The 21,844-nt window shown below is 38.8% G+C and overlaps 1 protein-coding gene across 1 annotated transcript; it reads right to left on the reverse strand.

Annotated features, from left to right (window-relative positions):
• Window positions 1-503: 503 nt before the first annotated feature.
• LOC106173308 (uncharacterized) lies at window positions 504-19,706 on the reverse strand. The gene is made up of 19 exons (XM_087008008.1): window positions 19,382-19,706; window positions 18,334-18,574; window positions 17,474-17,532; window positions 17,099-17,200; window positions 16,368-16,604; window positions 16,015-16,200; window positions 9,288-13,649; window positions 8,675-8,770; window positions 8,283-8,397; window positions 7,960-8,071; window positions 6,713-6,863; window positions 6,278-6,463; window positions 4,457-4,642; window positions 4,025-4,222; window positions 3,694-3,879; window positions 3,099-3,290; window positions 1,439-2,290; window positions 1,036-1,150; window positions 504-796 (listed from the first exon to the last, which is right to left on the reverse strand). The coding sequence occupies exons 1-19, from the start codon at window positions 19,512-19,514 to the stop codon at window positions 682-684; spliced, it is 7,824 nt and encodes a 2,607-aa protein (XP_086864134.1). The 5' UTR covers window positions 19,515-19,706; the 3' UTR covers window positions 504-681.
• Between the last annotated feature and the right edge of the window lie 2,138 nt (window positions 19,707-21,844).

A 21,844-nucleotide genomic window follows, 5' to 3' on the forward strand; every position in this document is an offset into this window, starting at 1 on the left:
TTATTATCCCAAACCAATTAAATTACCGATACTTCAACGGGCGATCCCTATTCGATAACATATACTGACTGTGATTAAGTGTAGCAGATCGAGTAGGGTCACGCTTGGCTACTGGCAGTGAATGGAAGAAAGCTGGACATGAATTAAATAGTGTAGGCACGTTTCTCAATTTAAAACCTGTAAATATTTAGATTAAATTTAACTTTTTGTGACAAATGTTAACATATTAATTGAACTGCATTATGTAGTGTTTAAATGTGGCAATGGTATATGAAGTAAAAATAAGAACAAATACACGTATCCGTACCGCCGAATTGTATTTCAGTTATATATATCGGAAACCGAAATGAGTTTTCAGACATCTTATTAGAAAGCTTCAATTTCACAAAAAATCTCAACTTACACATTACTTTCATTTAAGTTTTAAACAACTTATGATTTCTGTTTTAAATCGCTAAACATGGTTATAATAATTTTAAAAAGGAAAAAAAAACTATAACCCATTACTCTGTCGAATTATTCTAATAAAATTCGAAATATATAATATTATAGTTTTGGTAAATATTTGAAAATGTTTCATTTTCATACAATGTTCGTTGAATCGTCCATTTATGTTAACTGCTATTTTAAGGGCGTTCTGTTGTAGATAACTCAATGTCTGACGTCATGCCGCCCTACAATTTACGGTGGTGGTGTAAGCTGGTCACAGTTGAGCGTTTCGCAGCACTCTCCGGGTTTGGGAGGGATCAGTTTACACCCAGTCTGAAGCCCCACCGTTTTCCAATCAGTGCTACACCTGTAAGGCAAAATGCAACAGTGATACAACAAACCAGCTACATTTCACCTAAGCGCAGAATTTTAGTTCCTACTGAAAATTGCAGCTTATTGGAGAATTACTAATTATTGCATATATACTGTAGCTTTTTTTCTGAGAACTCAATATTAAAAAAAACATGCCAGTAGTATAAGGGTGATAAGAGTATGTCTCTGATACTTGGTTTCACAATCTATAATAACCAAAGTCTAACAACATACTTGGCTTCGCAGTAGTAGAAGTTCATATCTGAGGAAATGCACCGACATGTTTGCTGGCAACCGATGTCCCATGTTTCCCCTTCCTTGTAGAGTTTATTATCAGCCATACAGTAGCCTATAACACAAAAAATAATTGAGGTCTTTCAATATTGGTTTTTCAAAAATAAATAACAAATTATTATATTGTAATAAAATAGATTAGTTATCATGGTCTCTTTTAGAACATTTTCCATTAATTTGCATTTCATTTTTGCAACAATTGTCGTGATGCACTAGTGTCTTTTTAAGATTGTTCACATAGCAATAAAGCAGCGAAGTCGGGTACAGAAAATAAGAATACCCTGTCGAAAACCTTTCTTTTCAAATATTTCTGAATGAAACCAAACGAGCATTATAAACCTACCTTTGGGTTTCATTGTCGAAGGGGTAGTTGCCACGTTGATACTCGGCACTGTGGTCGCAGGAAGCTCACAATTCATACCTTTAAATCCCAGCTGGCACAAGCACGTGTATCCATGTCCCTTATTTATGCATGTTCCACCATTTCTGCAAGGATCTGAGGCACACTGGTCTCTCTGGGTTTGACAGAATAATCCGCTGTACCCGTTAAGACACGCACAAGAGTAGCCGCCTATGGTGTCACTGCACGTTCCACCGTTAAGGCAAGGGTTGGATGCGCATTCGTCGATGTTGGTTTCACAGTTGTCACCGGTAAATCCAACAGGACAGGAGCAAGCATAGCTGGCGATGAGGTCTGTACAAGAGGCCCCATTTTTGCACGGTTTAGACGCGCAGTCATCCACGTTTGTTTCACAGTTTTGACCGGTAAATCCTGCAAGACACGAACACGTATAGCTGTTGATATCGTCGGTACAGCTTGCTCCATTCTGACAAGGTTTAGAGGCACAGTTATCTGTGTTGGTTTCACAGTTGGCCCCGGTGAATCCTACTGGACAGATACATGTATACCCATTAATGCCGTCCGTACACGTCCCACCACTTTTACAAGGTGAGAAAAGGCACTCATTGATGTTCACATCGCACGTTTCTCCCGTGAACCCAGACGCGCAGTCGCACGAGAAACCATTCACTCTGTCGGTGCACTTAGCACCATTTTTACAAGGTGCGGAATGACAGTCGTTTATGTTGGTTTCGCAGTCCTTTCCCGTAAAACCAGAGGAACAGGTGCAGGCATATCCCTTTGCAGTGTCTCTGCATGTCCCGTTGTTTTGGCATGGGGACCTTGTGATGCATTCTGTAATTAAAAATACGACAGGTATTTAAAATAAGTGCGAGGCGACGACAAATGAAACAGAATTTTATAAATTAATAAGTATGATAACTTTGACATTAACCCCAGTGGAAATCCACCCTACCCTGTTGGAAGCAAATAATCAGATCGAAAATGTTGGGTGGTATCGAAAACTTGAGGTATTCTGTTTGCAAATGAATGACACAGAGGGAATATGAAGTAACTGCAGGAAATATTATATCGCTTGCCGATCAGCAATCACAAGGGAAGGTATATTCTCATATTTTTATTTTATTGATAATGCCCAAAATGTATTAGGTCTTTTAGAGTTCCTTAGCATTTGTTAGTTGAAATGTATTTAAGAAATGATCTCTTAATTTGATTTACTGCAGTAAACGGTAAAAAATAACTTTAAATTCCAGTTATTGCCTCTTTTTTTTTTTTGGGGGGGGGGGGGGGGATAACGTACGGCATAAACGCATTATGAACCAAACTACGGATATTCTCTCTTGTTTATCTTTCACCATAAATTTATCTATCATACTTTACGTCCTTGATGTGACTAGTGATAATCATCACAGGTGTTACAGCATACACAGGATGGATGGATTAAACCCGATAAGTGTGGTTTAAAGTCTACCCAGGGCCACAGTGTCAAGATTCTGGTGCGGTCTCACCAACATTCATCGACTATTACTGAACTGTAATTTGCATTGACCCAACTTCTCCTAATATTGCGATTTAATTGCTACAATTTCATATAATGAATCAAAATCACAAATTACAAAAAGAAGTTAAAAGAGTACAGTACCACGTAATGAGCATGTCGGTTCTGTTCCATTCCAGCGTAGCTGTGCCAGGTTGTTGTTCACCTGGCATCTACGGACCCTGTTACCTGCGGTCATAATGTACCCACTGTCGCACGCGTATCTCACCGTCTGTCCTCTTTGGTTACCGGTCACTTGCATAGTACCATGGGCTGGTTTTTTTAGGGCTGGGCAAACTGAATTAAAACACAAACAATCATATATATATATATATATATCTGATTATGATGAAAGCAAAAGGATTAAAGTATCTGTTTTGTGGACAGAGATGGAAACGTCACATTTAATTACTATGTCGTAGGGATTACTCTTGTTCATTAACAGTCGTCAATTTAAATTAAGTTATATTATTCGTAGTTTTATGACAGTAGAGATTAAGTGGGCACCTCCCTCCCCCTCCTCATCAAATAAACTCTTATAATTAAAACAATTGTATTTTTTATATCAAATTATTGTGTTTGTTTGTCACTCGGTTATGTTTGGCTAGTCAGTGCTAAAACGACGAAGCAATGTTTTACCTTCTTTAAATAAAGTTTATTATTATTATTATTATCATTATCATTATTATTATAAACGTACGGTCACAGTGTGGCCACGATCCACTCCAAATGCCGCCCAACCGACACGTCTGCTTCACGGGGCCGGAGAGATGCACATAACCTTTCTTGCACTTGTACTTTACGGCTTCGTTCAGATAATAATGGTTCTTAAATGGAACAATTCCCTCAACGTTGCTTGGTGCGTTATTGCGGGTGCAAAAGCTCACTGAAAATGCCAGTTAATTATAAGCAGTTATAAAGGTTACCTTGCATACAGCTTCTATAGCTCAAAGAGATTGATTTGAACGTGACGAACTCATAAATAAAGACAACTACAAAAGTTTGTCTGTGTCTGTGATTGACCTACTTACGGACACATTTAGGTTCTGAGCCGCTCCAAGTGCCGCCTTTTTCACAGCTTCTCTCCAAGGAACCAGCTGTTAGGATATAATCCTTCCGGCATTTGTACTTTATTTTTTGCTTTACGTTATATGTATCTTTCAGTTTAAGTTTGCCGTCCATGTTTGGTGGCATTTGGGGAGGTGTACAGAATTTTATGGACTCTTTTACTGAAAAACAAGATAAATGTTTTAACATTGATACAGAATGGGTCATTAAAGGAAATCATGTTGCATATCTGCTGGTAGGTCGATTTTTCAAATTCATTGCATGTAGTGATGTACTAATTTAAATTGTTATCAAAATACTATGTAACATTGCTATTCTATAAGAACTGAATTTTTGTTCGAATGTAATCAGAATTGAGGAGTAAGACCAAGCGTATCTCTTATTGACCTACTTACGGGCACATTTAGGTTCCGAGCCACTCCAAGTGCCGCCTATTTCACATGTTCTCTCCAAGGAACCAGATGTGAGAGCATGATCCTTCTGGCATTTGTACTTTATTTTCTGTTTGCCGCCATATGTATCTTCGACTTTAATTTTGTCGTCCATGTTTGGTGGCATCTTAGGGGGTTTACAAAAATTGGCTGAAATTATCAAGAAGAATTGAAGTGTATGACCATCAATTAATTGTGAATGCAAGTTTATAAATAAAAAAAAATTAGAATATAAAAGGAAATTCAGCTGCACAGAAGTATGAAAATTGCATTATCATCTTCGTTTGATTATCTGTTGTACATTAGAATGGTGAACATTTTGTACAATGTTTTATTTATATATATATATATATACACACACTGGACAAAAGAAGTGTCACCCCCTACCTCAGAGTAATAAAAGTAGGCAGATCTTGGGTACTTATAATGCCTGGTCTACTTATAATGTGACTAATGAGTATAAAACCGCTATACCATGAAATTGTATTGTTGGTCTTGTACATGTACAGCAAATGTTATTCCTGTCTTCCTCCAATATGGCAAGATACAAGCAATTATGTAACGGTTATAGGTGCAAGTTATTAACCTGAAGAGGCGGAATATAAGCAATGTCAGAATATCGATACAATTGAATTGTTCAGTCAGAACGGTGCAGAGGGTCTGGTCTCGGTATAGAAACACTGGATCAAGAGACAAATTGCCTCTGATGGGTCGTTCAAGAAAAAAATACTGGCCGTGAAGACCGACGACTGATTTTGATGTCCAGGTTGTCAAAGTTCGACACTGCTTGTCAGTTGACAACACAGTGGAACAATTTCACACATAAGAATGTGTCTGTGAAAATTGCTAGGCGTCGGTTACATGCTCTGAGAGTGTACAGCAGGGTAGCAAGACTGAAACCTCTTATATCGTTACAAAACAGGCAACGTAGAGTAAACTAGGGTCAACAGGATCTGGAACTGGACAGTTCATGACAATTGGTCCTATATATTTTTTTCTGATAAGTGTCGCTTTGGTCTGACCTCTGATGACAGACGGGTAAAATGCTGGCAAACTGCTGGTAAAGCATTTGAACCACATGCACTGAATTTTCGAACCCGGAGCAGCATATTCATCATGGTGTGGGACTGCATCAGCATCCATGGCGTGGGCGAATTGATAGTGGTTAATGTAAACATGAATCACTAGAAATATATCGATGTTTTGGAGTCAGGCTTGCTACTATCTATCACTAACATGTTTGGTGACAGGAATTATTCATTTGTTCACCAGGATGACAATGCTCCTTGTCACAGGCCCAGAGCAGTTGATGATTGGTTTGACCAACAGGGCATTCGCAGGGTGATGTGGCCTGCCCAGAGTCCGGATGCAAACATAATAGAAAATGTGTGGAATTATATGTCAAAACTTTTCACAAATGCCCGTCTTACCAGCAGAGAAACTCTGTTATATTCAGTGTTTCATGCTTGGGCCAGCATAAGCGCTGAACGCATCAGACAATTACATGAAACCTTGCTTCGTAGACTGGCACCTATTATTAGGTCAATTGGCTATGCCACTAAGTACTAATTTTGGACTTGAAACTGCATATTTTGGTAGAATGTATATTTTGTTCTCATTTTGTGATTTTTTGTGAAATTTGATGTTAATAAAATGATACCAGGAGCATATCATTCCACAGTCATTTATCTCCCCCATAGTATTGGTTCAGTAGGGGTGACACTTCTTTTGTCCAGTATATATATATATATATTTTTTTTTTTTGCAACTAAACATGCAACTTACGAACACATCTCGGTTCCGAATCACTCCAAGTTCCATCTTTGTCACACTTCCTCACCAAGGAACCAGCTGTGTGTACGTAGTCTTTCAAACACTTGTACTTTATTTTCTGGTTTGGTTTATAGGTGCTTTCGGAGTTAACGTTGCCATCCGTATTTGGTGGTGCAGCAGGGGATGTGCAAACACCCCCTGAAATGGCGAATCGAACCGTAATCTTTAAATGATGGTATCAAAAGATATAAACAATTTTTTAAAACATGCTAAACTAGCATTGACTGGCATGACAAAACTTTCAATGCTTCGATATCGGAGCGTACCCATGCCACTTCGACCGCCGTTAATGTAAAGTGGACATTCGGGGAGAGGCATTAGTCTTTCACATCTACATTCAAATTTTAAGCATCTCTTACACTGGCCCGTGTGTTAAAAACTACTTGCCCTTTGAACGTTTAGGTCTTGCCTTCATCTTTGTAAGCGTTCCTGTCCCAAGCGTGTCTTGTAGCGTCAAACATGCAAATACGACTAAGAACAGGGTGAACCGCATTTTGACACCACCTAAACCACTCTCGGTCACCGACAAAAGTGTTGGTTAAAGCACATCTGGTGTCTATACATTAACTAAAATATGTTGAGATCTAGGCTAAGTCTATGCACGGGTACCGTGCGTGATAACACCGGGCGTAGGCTGACTGTGCCGCTGCTACACGTGCTGCACACAAAAACAGGTGTAAAGGGTGATTAAATATCGCTTAAATTTACACCCCCACTATTCGTTCATTGAAGAGCTTCAAAATATTACTACACATAACCCAACATAAATGCTACACATGTCTAGCCGTCTCAATTGGGATCGCAAGGAACGAAAAGGGGCGGTATAAGAACCCTAATTCAGATTTTGTTTTACATGTTTAAAGGTGTGTCGATTTATATTTGGATATCGCCAACAATGACACCAAGCTGTACAATTGCATCAAAAAGTTAGTACTGCACATGTCTAGCCGTCTCCACTGGGATCGCTAGAACGAGAGGGGGGCGGTAATAGACTATAAGGAACGGGCATTAAAGATTTGTTCTATAGGTTTGGTAGCTGTTTTTGTGTCGGGCAGCCAAATATACAGACTGTTGCAGTCATTTGTCATCTTAACAGTATGGGTAACATTCCTGTACTTAACACGGGCTCCAAATGTGCCCTGTATTCTTATAATTAACAAAAGCGAACATATCCAATGTGCTTGCATTTAAATTAAAAAAAAAACGTTTTATCTGAAAAAAAAAAAAATAAATAACCGCTACTCAAAAATCTTGGCAGTGTTTTATTGTCATTGTTAAATTTCATTTAGCAAAAAAAAAAAAAAAAAATCATGCTTTGCATGCAATGTGAATTTACGCGAGTACAATTTCTACATAGGCCAAGAAATCAAGACTTTATTTTTTCCTACTGATATCCGAAATAATTTAAAATGCGTAAAGATGTTCTTATAATTTACCTTTAAAGACACAGATATCAATATACACCCGGTCATTGTTTGATTTTTTTCACAGCCTTATAAGCACATATTATTATGACTTAAATGCTATCGAAACGACACTCGTTCTTATAACTGCCCTTCACAATTAACTTTTATTCCATCTAAATGTAATTTCCAACAAAGCTGTCAATTGATCGAATTGTCTTTCCGTGTCTAAGGCGGGGGTGTAAGCTGATCGCAATTCAGCGTTTCACAGCATTCGCCGGGTTTGGGAGGATTCAGTTTACACCCGGATGGGATTCCAACTGCTCTCCAATCAGTGCTGCACCTGGAATGCCATCCATCTTCATTGAGTTTCAGTGAAACATCCAAAGTGTAAACACAACGGTTTTGATTTGATCTTATTTCACAAAAATTGCGTTTTTTCTTTTTAATATTTTATGATAATACACTTTTTTTAATGGAAAATCATACAAATTATCATCTCTTATATAGAACAAGAATTAAAATTGTGTTGTCAAAGTATTGCCGTAACTTACTTAGGTTCACAGTAATAGAAGTTCACTGAAGCCTTGATACAATGACAAGTTTTCTCACAACCAATTTCCCAGGTTTCCATATTTTTGTACAAGGTATTGTTGACCAAGCAGTAGTCTACAAAAAAAAAAAAAAAAAAAAAAAAAAAAAAAAAAAAAAGAGGAAATAGAAAATATCTTAATCTTTGTGGAGTGTTTGTTGCACCATTCTTCAGTCACGAGGCATTTAGGTGAATGATTTAAATCATGCGAAAATGTTACTAAAATGGCTGCTAAGGACAGCACTATCATGTCGTCTTACATTTGTACATCGCAATGATAAATAGTTAAGATTGACAAGTACTTCATTTGTTTGAAAAATATACCCAGTAGCCATGTGGTTTTCTAACACTCACCATTTGGCCGAATACATTCATAGCCCCCGTTAGAGGGTTGACACATAATTGGTTGTCCGGGTTCTTTTTCTGGACAAGGGTTCGGATTGCAAGGATCTTGAAAACATAATAAATACACGTAATGCTAAATGTCTCATTAATTATTTATAACAGCTCATTGCCAATAAGATAATGAGAAAATAATTAGATGTAGTACTGGCAATGTCTTCGGTTCAACTGATGTACAGTTGTTACCGGTGATGCGTGGTGACGTTTTGGCCTTGACCTAGTAGAAGACCATGCAATAAGGTCAAAACGTCGTGATCTACGTTTCGACGTAAGATCCAGTATTAGCTTTATTTCCTCATAATCTCAGTATGGTTTTACTTTATGAATCAAAGTATTCACTTTGAGCTCGTTCCCAGTTCCATTATCTTCACGAAGTTAGAAGAATGAAATGCTCATTTAAATAACGTACATTTCCTACATATTTAATGTTTTTCCAGCTAGCTTAAAATTTTAATTGATACAAAAAGTAGGTTAATCGTGATCCCCAATCCATTTTATACAATTAATTTTCTGCAACTTGAAGAAAATGTACGTGTACTCCTTTAGCCAATGCATATATACTCACCCTTTGCAACCGTCGTGGTGGGCAGAGTCGTGGTGGTTTTGGTAGTTGGTAATACTCCACACGTGTCTCCACTGTAACCAGCAGGGCAAATACAGGTGTATCCGTCCACCTTATCCACACAAGTACCATCATTTAAGCACGGGTTGGAGGAACATTCATCAACGTCTATCAGGCAGGTTGGTCCCGCATATCCAGCCTGACAGAGACAAGAAAAACTGTCGATTCCGTCGAGACATAGTCCCTTGCCACAGGGATTAGATGAGCATTCATCGACGTTTGTCTGGCAGTTAGTCCCTGTATAACCAACTTCACAGTTACACTTGTATCCGTTTACACCATCCAAGCAGGTTCCCCCGCTACCACAGGGGTTAGACGCACATTCATCGACGTTTGTCTGGCAGTTAGTCCCTGTATAACCAACTGGACATGTGCACGTGTATCCGTTTACACTATCCAAGCAGGTACCTCCGCTACCACAGGGATTAGATGAACATTCATCGACATTGGATTCACAATGCAAACCAATATATCCCGCTAAACAATTGCATTTGTACCTGTCAATATCGTCGGTGCAAGTTGCGCCGTTCTTACAAGGGTTGGAGGCACATTCGTTAATGTTGATTTCGCAGGTGGGACCAGCAAAACCAGAACCACACATACAAGTGAAACTGTTTATACCATCGAAACAAAGACCATTCTTACACGGATTAGGGGTACACTCGTAGATATCAGTCTCGCAGTTTGGTCCTGTAAATCCCGCTGGGCAGGTGCAGATATATCCGTTGATTGCATCTTTGCAACTGCCGCCATTTTGGCAAGGGTTTGATTTGCACTCATCAACGTTGGTTTCACAGCTATAGCCTGAAAACCCTGCGGGACACATGCATGTATACCCATTCACGCCATCCGCACACATTCCTCCATTGAGACATGGATTGGATGCGCATTCGTTTATATCGATTTCACACAAAGAACCAGTATGCCCTTCCGGACATACACAGTTATACCCGTTAACGCCATCTACACATGTTGCTTCGTTCTGACAGGGGTCAGATGTGCATTCGTTGATATTGGTTTCACATGTAAGGCCGGTAAATCCAGGTATACATGCACATGTAAATCCTTTTACACCATCAATACACGTTGCACCATTCTTGCAAGGGTTAGATGCACATTCGTCTATATTGGTTTGGCATGTACGGTCGGTAAAACCAGGTTTGCAGGCACACGTGTATTCATTCACAACATCAATACATGTTGCACCATTCATGCAAGGATCAGACGCACATTCGTTGATATTGGTTTCACAAGTAGGGTCGGTAAAGCCAGGTTTGCATGAGCATGTGAAACTATCCACACCATCAATACACGTTGCTCCATTCTTGCAAGGGTTAGATGCACATTCGTCAATATTGGTTATGCATGTAGGGTCGGTAAATCCAGCTTTGCAGGCGCATGTAAATTCATTCACACCATCAATACACGTTGCACCATTCATGCAAGGGTTAGATGCACATTCGTCTATATTGGTCTGGCATGTAAGACCAGCAAATCCAGGTGTGCATCCACATGTAAATCCATTCACACCGTCAATACACGTTGCACCATTCATGCAAGGGTTAGACGCACATTCCGCTATATTGGTTTGGCATGTGCGGTCGGTAAAACCAGGTTTGCAGGCACACGTGTATTCATTCACACCATCAATACATGTTGCATCATTCATGCAAGGGTTAGATACACATTCATCAATATTGGTTTCACATGTTGGGTCGGTAAATCCAGCTTTGCAGGCGCATGTAAATTCATTCACACCATCAATACACGTTGCACCATTCTTGCAAGGGTTAGATGTACATTCGTCTATATTGGTTTGGCATGTAAGACCAGCAAATCCAGGTGTGCATCCACATGTAAATCCATTCACACCGTCAATACATGTTGCATCATTCATGCAAGGGTTAGACGCACATTCGTCAATATTGGTTATGCATGTAGGGTCGGTAAATCCAGCTTTGCAGGCGCATGTAAATTCATTCACACCATCAATACACGTTGCACCATTCATGCAAGGGTTAGATGCACATTCGTCTATATTGGTCTGGCATGTAAGACCAGCAAATCCAAGTGTGCATCCACATGTAAATCCATTCACACCGTCAATACACGTTGCACCATTCATGCAAGGGTTAGACGCACATTCTGCTATATTGGTTTGGCATGTGCGGTCGGTAAAACCAGGTTTGCAGGCACACGTGTATTCATTCACACCATCAATACATGTTGCACCATTCATGCAAGGGTTAGATACACATTCATCAATATTGGTTTCACATGTTGGGTCGGTAAATCCAGCTTTGCAGGCGCATGTAAATTCATTCACACCATCAATACACGTTGCACCATTCTTGCAAGGGTTAGATGCACATTCGTCTATATTGGTTTGGCATGTAAGACCAGCAAATCCAGGTGTGCATCCACATGTAAATCCATTCACACCGTCAATACATGTTGCATCATTCATGCAAGGGTTAGACGCACATTCGTCAATATTGGTTTGGCATGTACGGTCGGTAAATCCAGTCGTGCATCCACATGTAAATTCATTCACACCATCAATACACGTTGCACCATTCTTGCAAGGATCAGACGCACATTCGTTGATATTGGTTTCACAAGTAGAGTCGGTAAAGCCAGGTTTGCATGAGCATGTGAAACTATCCACACCATCAATACACGTTGCTCCATTCTTGCAAGGGTTAGATTCACATTCGTCAATATTGGTTATGCATGTAGGGTCGGTAAAACCAGCTTTGCAGGCGCATGTAAATGCATTAACACCATCAATACACGTTGCACCATTCATACAAGGGTTAGATGCACATTCGTCTATATTGGTTTGGCATGTAAGACCGGCAAATCCAGGTTTGCATGCACATGTAAATTCATTCATACCATCAATACACGTTGCACCATTCATGCAAGGGTTAGATGCACATTCGTCTATATTGGTTTCACATGTAGGGCCGGCAAATCCAGGCAAACAAGTACAGCTATATTTGTTGACGGCGTCTCTACATGTACCACCATTTTGACAAGGTGACGATTTGCATTCATCTATGTCAAATTGGCAGTTATTGCCAGTGTATCCTCTTTGGCAGGTACACGTATAGCCGTTGATCTCATCTTTACATAAACCTTTGTGTTGACACGGGATAGATGAGCACTCATCAATGGCAACCTCACATAACGGACCGGTCCATCCACCACGGCAAGTACAACTGTAGCCATTAACAGCATCATTGCACTTACCGCCGTTCTTACAAGGAGTAGAAGAACATTCGTCTACGTCTGTCTCACAGGTCAAACCCGTATACCCGGCCACACAATCACATTTGAATTTATTGACTTCATCTGTACAAAAGCCGCCATTTTTGCAAGGTTGAGAGGCACATTCGTCTATATTCGTTTCACACTGGACACCGGTAAAGCCAGCTGGGCAGGTGCATTTGAATCCATTGACTGTGTCAACACATCCGCCATCATTTTTGCAAGGACCAGAGGCGCACTCATCAATGTTTGTTTCACAACGTTTGCCAGTGAAACCAGCCGGACAGAGGCATTTGTATCCATTCACTGCATCTATGCAAAGTCCTTTGAGACACGGGTTCGAGGAACATTCATTTACATTCACATTGCAAGTTAAACCGGAATATCCCGATAAGCATTCACAAGCAAATCCATTGACTTTATCTGCGCAGAAGGCGCCATTTTCACAAGGCTGGGAGGCACATTCGTCTATATTTGTTTCACACTGGACACCAGTGAACCCAGCTGGGCAAGTGCATTTAAATCCATTGACTTCATCGACACAACTTCCGCCATTTGTACAAGGTTGGGAAAAACACTCGTCTATATTTGTTTCACAATGGACACCTGTGAACCCACCTGGACAGGTACATTGGAATCCATTCACTCCATCGACACATCTGCCGCCATTTTTGCAAGGTTGGGAAGCACACTCGTTTATATTCGTTTCACAATGGACACCGGTGAACCCATAATCACAATGACAAGCGTATGCAGCCTTAAGGTCGCGGCAAGTGCCATGTTTACACGGATTCGATGCACACTCGTTAATGTTTGTCTGGCAGTGTTTCCCAGTGAAACCAACATTACAAAGGCAAACGTACGTATTTACACCGTCTAGGCATCTTCCGTTTGAAAGGCATGGGTTAGGATTACAATCGTTAATGTTTATTTCACATTTTCTTCCAGTGAAACCAGTTGGACAAGAACACTTGTATCCTTCAGCAGTGTTTGTACATTTACCGTCATTTTGACACGGGGAACTAAAGCACTCTGGAATAGATGGAAATTGACCATTAGATCTGTAAGATTACAATATAGCATATGGATTATCTTGGCGTCAGTATCCATATTTACTTAATAACTAGTTAGCCTGGCTCTTGCTTTTACCAAACGAAACAATAATTAAAATACACGACTTTCGTCAGTTAAACTCGCTGGGATGTTCTTTCATTCATCTAAAAATAAATATACCATACATGTATATATGTCACAGGCAAGATTGACGTCCAGACCGGCAGATGTTATATCCGCCTATTGTCTATAGGAGAAAGTGACATCGCAATCTTGCCTGTATTGGTTTTAAATCCACTCAGGCCTGATTGAAAGTTAAACACATTTTAAAATCATATATATATCTTAATCACATCCTCAATAGAGCCATTTTAGTTATACAACATATGGTTAAGAAAATCTTGTATTCACTGCCGTGCATATGGGGGTGACAACACGTTTGCCTCACAGAGGGGCCTCTTTCGCTGCACATCAGTCTTGCTGTACTTTGACAAACATTTTATTCATTATACTTTTACATTCTTAACCACAGTCACTAGCTGTTGGTGATGGAGAAGGGCTTGAAGGCTGTGCCATATATTTCACAAAAAAGTGGAAAAATATATGACAGCTCAAGTCTCGGTCACAACCAGCCGTACGGACTCTTACAGCCTATTTGCTTCCAAATTCCACCTGTCACGCAAGTCTTATTTGCGAAATTTGGAGTTCGCGCGTACGGAGGATATTGGGTATGTTCAAAAGATTCTACGAAAAATCTCCAAAGAGCGAGGCCGCAAGCGTAAACTTGCTCCCCTCACAATAAGTTCGCAAGTGAGACGTGCGTGGTCCAAGACGCACGTCGCAAGCAATTAAGGAGCAAGTGCCCTTTGCGTGTTGAGTACGGCACACGCCCTTACAGCTAACGCACAAAGTCGAAAGCTCGACGGGTGTGCGTAGCACGTCCGTGGCCCCCACGCCAGGAGTACAGTTAACGTCGATTGTGCAACGTGCACAACATTTTTCAGAAAAATACAAATGCTCAATTCAGCTACCTATACCTGCATATACCTCCAAAAGGCAAGGGAAAGAGAAGAAAAGTAGGGGGAAGTAGAAAGAAGGGGGCACAGTTGGCAAAACTGACGTACGCCGTCGGTACGTCATCACAAGCGTGTGAGGCAAATGTGAAGCAAAAGTGACGCCGTGCATTCCCTTCATAATTGGTGAGTGCGTTCATGTGCTCAGGTAGAAAGAAAAACTCAAGAAAAGAGTACAATCTCCACGGTCATCGCAACTTGCAATTAGCGTCCCTGATCGAAAAGACATCTCACGTGGGCCCAGCGACTCGTAAGGCACCTTTACATTGCAAACTTTCCTCTACCTCTACGAACTCCACGGATTCTACTGCACCCAATATTCGCAGGGGACGCACGATCTTAAAAATTGTGCGTCCGGTTGTTAATGAGGCTTTAACAGTTCAGGGAAAATGTTTGTGATGTAGTGTTATTATTACTAACCGATCAATTATCTCATTAAACCTTTCAATTTGTTTTACTCATTGTGCTATACATGTATTTTAACATACTTGTGAATGATGTCATTTTTTTTTGTGTTAGATTTATGTATGTAGTTTTTATTTCTCTCAGCCTGGGTTGGTAAAAAAATTACAAAATAAATAAATATCTGAGACAACAAGTATTTTTCCTAAAATTTCTGTTCTGTTTTACCTGAGTTTTCTACACATGACATATTATGGCAGTCATATTGTAAATGTGATGTTTAAATCCACAACCACTTCCTTTTCCTGTTTTACCTGAATTGCCACACCTATAGCTACCCGGTCAAGTGTTTTTAATACTTAAGGCCTTGGGCATTGCCTTACCGTTGGTGCCAGAATTTTCCATTCCCCCGAAACTGTTTCATTCATAGCGTCATGTAAGAAGTTTGGTGTTTATCAAAGTGTTTATCAAAATACATACAGGGCTGTTATACAGCCCTGGGAAAGCTCCTGTGAGGCAAAAAAGTAATAAAAATAAAATTGTTCTGTATTCCCGCATATGCAAGATAGTTAATAAAAGATGTACTAAACGATAGATTCTATAACTAATATTGCTTTACTACGGACGTGATTAATCTATTCACAATTAGTCTTTTCCTAATCATATTTTAAATCTGCCTGGATTTCAATCTTGCAAGATACACACACACACATAAGCGTTCATGAAGCCAAAACATATCGATTTGATTTGATTGTTATGCATGAAATATGTTTCCAATCTAAAACGCTCTATTGCGATGTAGGGTGTTCCATTCACAATAAATATCAAAGTAAACTGTTACTGATTTTAAACAAAAGCAGCGCATTTACCGTTACGGACACACGTTGGTGCCGACCCAGTCCATTTAGTTGACGATCCTTGAACTTCACATCTTCGCTCGAGATCCCCAGCAATAACTGTGTAGCCAAAGTAACACCTGTAGACAATGCTTTCTCCTACGTTGTTTCGGTCCTGAATCGTTTTGGTTTTAGATGGACTTGAAGGCATCGTGCATTCTGGGTAGTGGGAAATATCATGAAAATGTTTAGTTGCATCATAATGTTGATTAATCCTCCTTTTTATTTTTTTCGTTAATGTCTGAAAATGATATTGGAAATTATCACCTGTAATTATATGTGATCTTTTTGGATCGTTTTGCGCAAAACACGTAAACTATACCTACGTCTTTTTTCACAGTTGCTGCCACCAAAGCCAGCAGGACATTCACAACTATAACCAGTGTTCTCTGCGGAACCAGAATTCCCCTTCGGTTTAAATAAAGCGGAGACTAACCCCGAGATAAAGCTGTCTTTACTCCGTTTGCGTCTTTTATTACCAGTCTCCTTGCATTTTCCGCCGTTTTTACAGGGGTTTGCAGAACACACCGTTGCTGTTGATGTTGGTCTTGAAGTTGTTGCACCTTATGTGAAAAGGGCAAAATATTCAATCGATCCCATGGCCAGTTATGAATTAGGGCGTGCCTACAGATCAACCGTGAAACATACCAGATAATGTAACAACGGTTTGGAACAAAAGAGGCAGTCAAGCCTACCAGGATTGATAGATTACGTCTTAATAATAATAATAATAATAATAATAATATTATTATTATTATTATTATTATTATTATAAAATCCTTATATTATGCAAATTTTTGGACGTTTTCAAGAACACCGAGAATAACCCATTATTAATCAAAGTTAATTATACTTATTTTACCACCCTTGATTTTCAGCATTCGTCCAAACGTAACCTCTATGTGTCTTAGCTGTCTAGCAGATGATATAGAATATTTCAATGTCCGTTCTGATATTTTTTTTCTGTCTGATAGGCTTTCCATTTAAATCTTATTCACAACAAAACGAAGACTATGCTGAACACCATAAGGAATGGAAAAAAGGGAAACATATTTACCTGCCCGCTTCTCGCAAACAAACCGCCGTAATCCATTGCAGTCATCATCTCGTATTTTTGAAGTGTCGGTTGTTTTTAAATACCCACATGTGCTACCTCTTTCTTAAAGAACACGAAGGCATTTGTGTCAGTTTGTAAACACGTTAATAAGTGTAAAATGTTCTTGAAAATTAATACAAGTATTTATACGGCCAAATGCTCACAAACTCATCAAAGTTCTGTTTTTACCTAGGGGAAAAGGTACATTAGGTCTATATGAGAAAAAAAACTATCATTTATCTTTTAAAACAAACATTGACCTGTGTGAGTCTTGGCCCAAAATGATTGATAAAAGACCCGAGTGGGAAACAAATACAAATGTACTGAAATACTCACTAGTCTTACACCTGTCGTCAGAAATGGCCAGATATCTGTAGTAAGTTCCCGTCACAGAACTGAAAATCAAAGACAAAGACCAAGCCTTAAACCAAGATGACGATCATACACACGCTTAAAGAAATATTCAGTTCCAATCTATATATCTATATGCTACATATGATTTATATTTCAGGCAATATCCTTCTTCGACTGCGTTCTAGGTCGGACCCTAAATTTGCCCTACCCTCCATCGTAAGAGCGCTCTGTATACATTAAAGTGCTTTGGGATGTTCAAATTGGTTAGGAAATTATCTATAGGACTCTATTGATTGACTATGACCTTAGTTTATTCCCCCCCCCCCCCCCCCCCCCGTAGTCTCTGTTCGTAATTCAGTATCCGGGATATTGCTGCTGGCGTTGGGGGGGAGCATGTATAAAATTGACCATTTTCACTTGTCGTGCTTTTATTTACTATTTTATTAATAATTAATTATTGTTGGGGGAGAAAGCTTAAATTTATATTTGAGGTATCAGAGGAGATATATGGATAGGGCATGTGCCACACTGTGTCTCCCAGGGATCCGTCATAATATAAACATACCTTTTTTCTCTTTATTTTGACTGCAACAATAATGTGATAGGATATAAAAAAAGTGATATGATATAGCACAACAATCTTTCTTTCACTAAGCAGTAGCTAAACAAGAGGACAAATGTATATACTCTACCTTGATACATTGTATTAATACCCTATGTCTGTGATTGATATTCGCTGTTAGATGTATTAACTTTTCACATTTTAGTGAAGGATACATATATGCCTGTAAATATCTTTAAATCAACATAATTTGGTAAACAGCTTAATTGTTTGTAGTTACCTTGGTTTACAGGAAACTGACGATCTTCTGACAGTGAAGCCGACCCACGCTTCCCCCACGTTCTTTATCAAATCGGACAAAAAGTTATTCTCGTCCCTACTGTCAACCACGGCGAGGGTTCCCCCTAAATCCTGGCAGACTTTGTGAGCGAATGCCCATGTCTGTTTGGTGCAGGATAGTCTAAACTGCGTACGAGAATTGCCTCTTGGATACCCAACCCACTCAGAGTTTAAACATGAAACTGACAAAAGAAAAAGAAATGAATGATGTTTTTTGCCAAATTGTGAAATTGTTAACTTTTTTGTATCTTCAATCTGCCTCACAAAAGATGAATTGGCACACCGATATAAACAATTGAAGTTGTGGCTTATATATATACATGTACATACGATATCACGTTCATTTTGTCCTTTTTGTTTTCAGTTTGGTATTTTTTTATATGAAAAGTCACGTTAGGAAAAATAATCCAAACGTTTAATTAATAAAAGTGTGCGTGTGTTTTATGAAGCCGATAAGGTGTTCGTTGAACCTATACTTTGTCCAGAATGCATATCGGTTATTACTTTTCGCCCAAATTCCAAGCTGTCTCTTTAAATCCGGTTAACACGAGCTAGCTTTAGATAACACTCCCCCGCTGTCTATGGTAAACATACTGCCTAAAACCCCTCTTAAAGTGTGATTAAAAGGTACAGGTCACACGTATATTCACGTGAGATACAAGCTGTTGTGTAATAAAAGTATCAAAACATAGTATAAGGCATTTTAGACAAGTATGTGGTGTTGTCAAATGAAGCTTATATATTCTGATTTTTAAGGATGAACAGCACAAATATTGTATATTCCAAGCCCCCCCCCCCCAAAAAAAAAAAAAAAAAAAAGAGAGAGAGAGAGATGTAAGTGCTACAGTTGACCACGAATTTACTTCCTGTCGAATTGATAAATCGTAAAATGCGACTGACGAGAGTGAGGTACTAGCTTGTTTCTTTTCGAAATGCTAAGTTATAAAAACAATGTATTAGGATTGTTGACATAGAAATATCAACGATACCTTGAGAAGATCCGCCCATTTTGTCTTTCCACCCTTTACCCCACATAGCAAGGGCAACAGGACAGAAAACTGTCAAAAACCAAAGCTGTAAAAGTATCTTCATCCTTGATGTCTTCTGTACCCCTTGGTGCATCGGGCAAGTGAGCTATCTCTCTAGGTGCCTTCAAAATCTAAGGTGTGTTTCCATGTAGTGAAAAATGACTGTACCTGGCTTTGACCTTATTTGATATCCACCAACAAACAATCAGTCCCATTTTTTCTAATTAACATAAAGCTTAACCAAAATTAGTATTAAAAATATAGTGCTATTTATCAGATATCAGGCAGTGGTGTCTTTTATCCTGATGTGAACCAGGATCGTACAGGGAACAGCCTACTTTGCATGTTTGTATGAGGAACTAGGTGAAGGCCAAAGCCTGTGCACGATAAGGGTTTAGATGTCACCGTGGCATCATCCATCTATCATGAAAAGAAGGCAAGTTGCCATTGCTCAAGATTACGACTGTCTTTGATAACTGTTTAATGGTACACGGCGATTAATTGGGGCAGAATAACTTACGTTTTATTAAAATAAAATTGGATCGCAGTTCGATATTTCCCTTGATTCTCATTGTTAACTAAACACTTCCTTTATTATTTATCCGTGAACTTAATTGCATTTATATATATATATATATATATATATATATATATATATATATATATATATATATATATATATATATATATATTAAAAGAATATCTTAAATATATATTAGACCAGGCATTTAATTACGCTCCATCCAAAACGAATTTACTTCGTTCGAAATAATAATTGTCCCCAAGTGGGTTTCACAGGGTCGCTGATTAATCTATTTGTATTTAGGCATTTCAAGTGCAAAACGGACGGCATACAGTTTTCTATTGTGATCAGCACCCAGAAAACAAGGTAACAAATTAATTACGGCAACATGCTGCTGTTTCGCCAAACAAGAAGCAAAGAAGGGACACACCGCGGTGCTTATGTCGAAATTCATTCCTTTTCATATTCCAATACACGGTTAAATTCAGTTAGGTTTCTGTAACGAACATCTCTAGCTGTTGATCACCCTGTGAATCTTACTGACATCGGCGCTTACTGAACATCTTGCCAGTTAATAAGTAATAAATAACTCAAATATATCACAATTGATTGTCACTCAGAGGATAGCACCAAGTGTATGGCACCATTTACCCTCTTATCAATGACATTAGAAGTAAATCTTGTAATCATATGGCTGTTAAGTCTAGCAATTTTCTCTGTGTAAATTTCACCAGTTACTGATGGATCATAACAAACGAAATAGATTCAATTTTTGAAAAATGTTATGACCAGGTGCTGGAAAAACACTTGTAAAACCCTAATATTAATTAAAATATTAATCTTAAATATTAATTTTAAAGTCATCCACAAACTATAGGATAACAATGCGTTTGTTTGTGATTATGCCAGGGGTTTTACAATTTGTCTCATTTAACGTTCACTTACTGTTCTCAGTCTATTCTAGAACATTTGGTGTGTGTTCTTTACAGTTCTAATGTTGTTCTTAAATGAATGTAACAGTTCTAGAACTATTTTTGGAAAGTCATTCAGAATGTCATAGGACAGATTAAGAACATTTTCACTAAAAGAGAAAAACATTATGTTCTAGGACAGATTGAGAACCGTAAGTGAGCGTTAAATGAGACAAATTGAAGGGGATATACACCCACCGCAGTGTCATGCCTTTAGGATGATAAAAGGTAAACATAGCCTCCCAGGATTATCATATGACAGCTGTGGTAAATGATCATTTAAGGCAGCTGCTGCATAGTTATACCAAGTTGAGTTTCTGAGGTCAGTAAAAATAAATAATTATAAAACCCATTTCAAATATGTTTCAATACTTAACACCAGGCTCGTGTGATTGTTATTGTTGTCATTGTTCTGACTTGTATGTTCTATTCAGTATGATTTACTGTAAATTTCGGCAATCTTTACAAAATCCTTTATTTGTCTTACTTATTTATTTGTTCATTTATTTATTTATTTTTAATTTTCATACCTTAATTACTAACCTCATTAAGGACATGGGGAAGTTAAATGTTAAATTCAACATGTTTTCCCTCTAATAGATAACATTTAATAACCTCCCGCCCCCCCCTCCCCCCCATTGCTTCACTATCATCTCCGCCGTCTCCACTCTGCTGAGATATGCTGAATACGCTGCTGAGCTTCCAGTAACCCCCTTAACACAAGATGTAAGTGCACTTTACCGGGTAAACAACCTTTAATCAAACTTCACGCGTGTCTCAAGAGCTGGGAGATAACTGATAGTGCAATGACTCAGACTGGGCCTGTGGTTATAAATGTGTATCCGTTGAAATTGACACATGTCATTAAAGATAACGCTAAACATTATAACACATTTATTGCGTATATTGAATCATAAAACGCCTGATAAA

Source organism: Lingula anatina, chromosome 3 (genome assembly GCF_051362555.1).
Source record: "Lingula anatina isolate TDL-2025a chromosome 3, LinAna3.0, whole genome shotgun sequence".
Lineage (NCBI taxonomy): Eukaryota > Metazoa > Brachiopoda > Lingulata > Lingulida > Lingulidae > Lingula > Lingula anatina.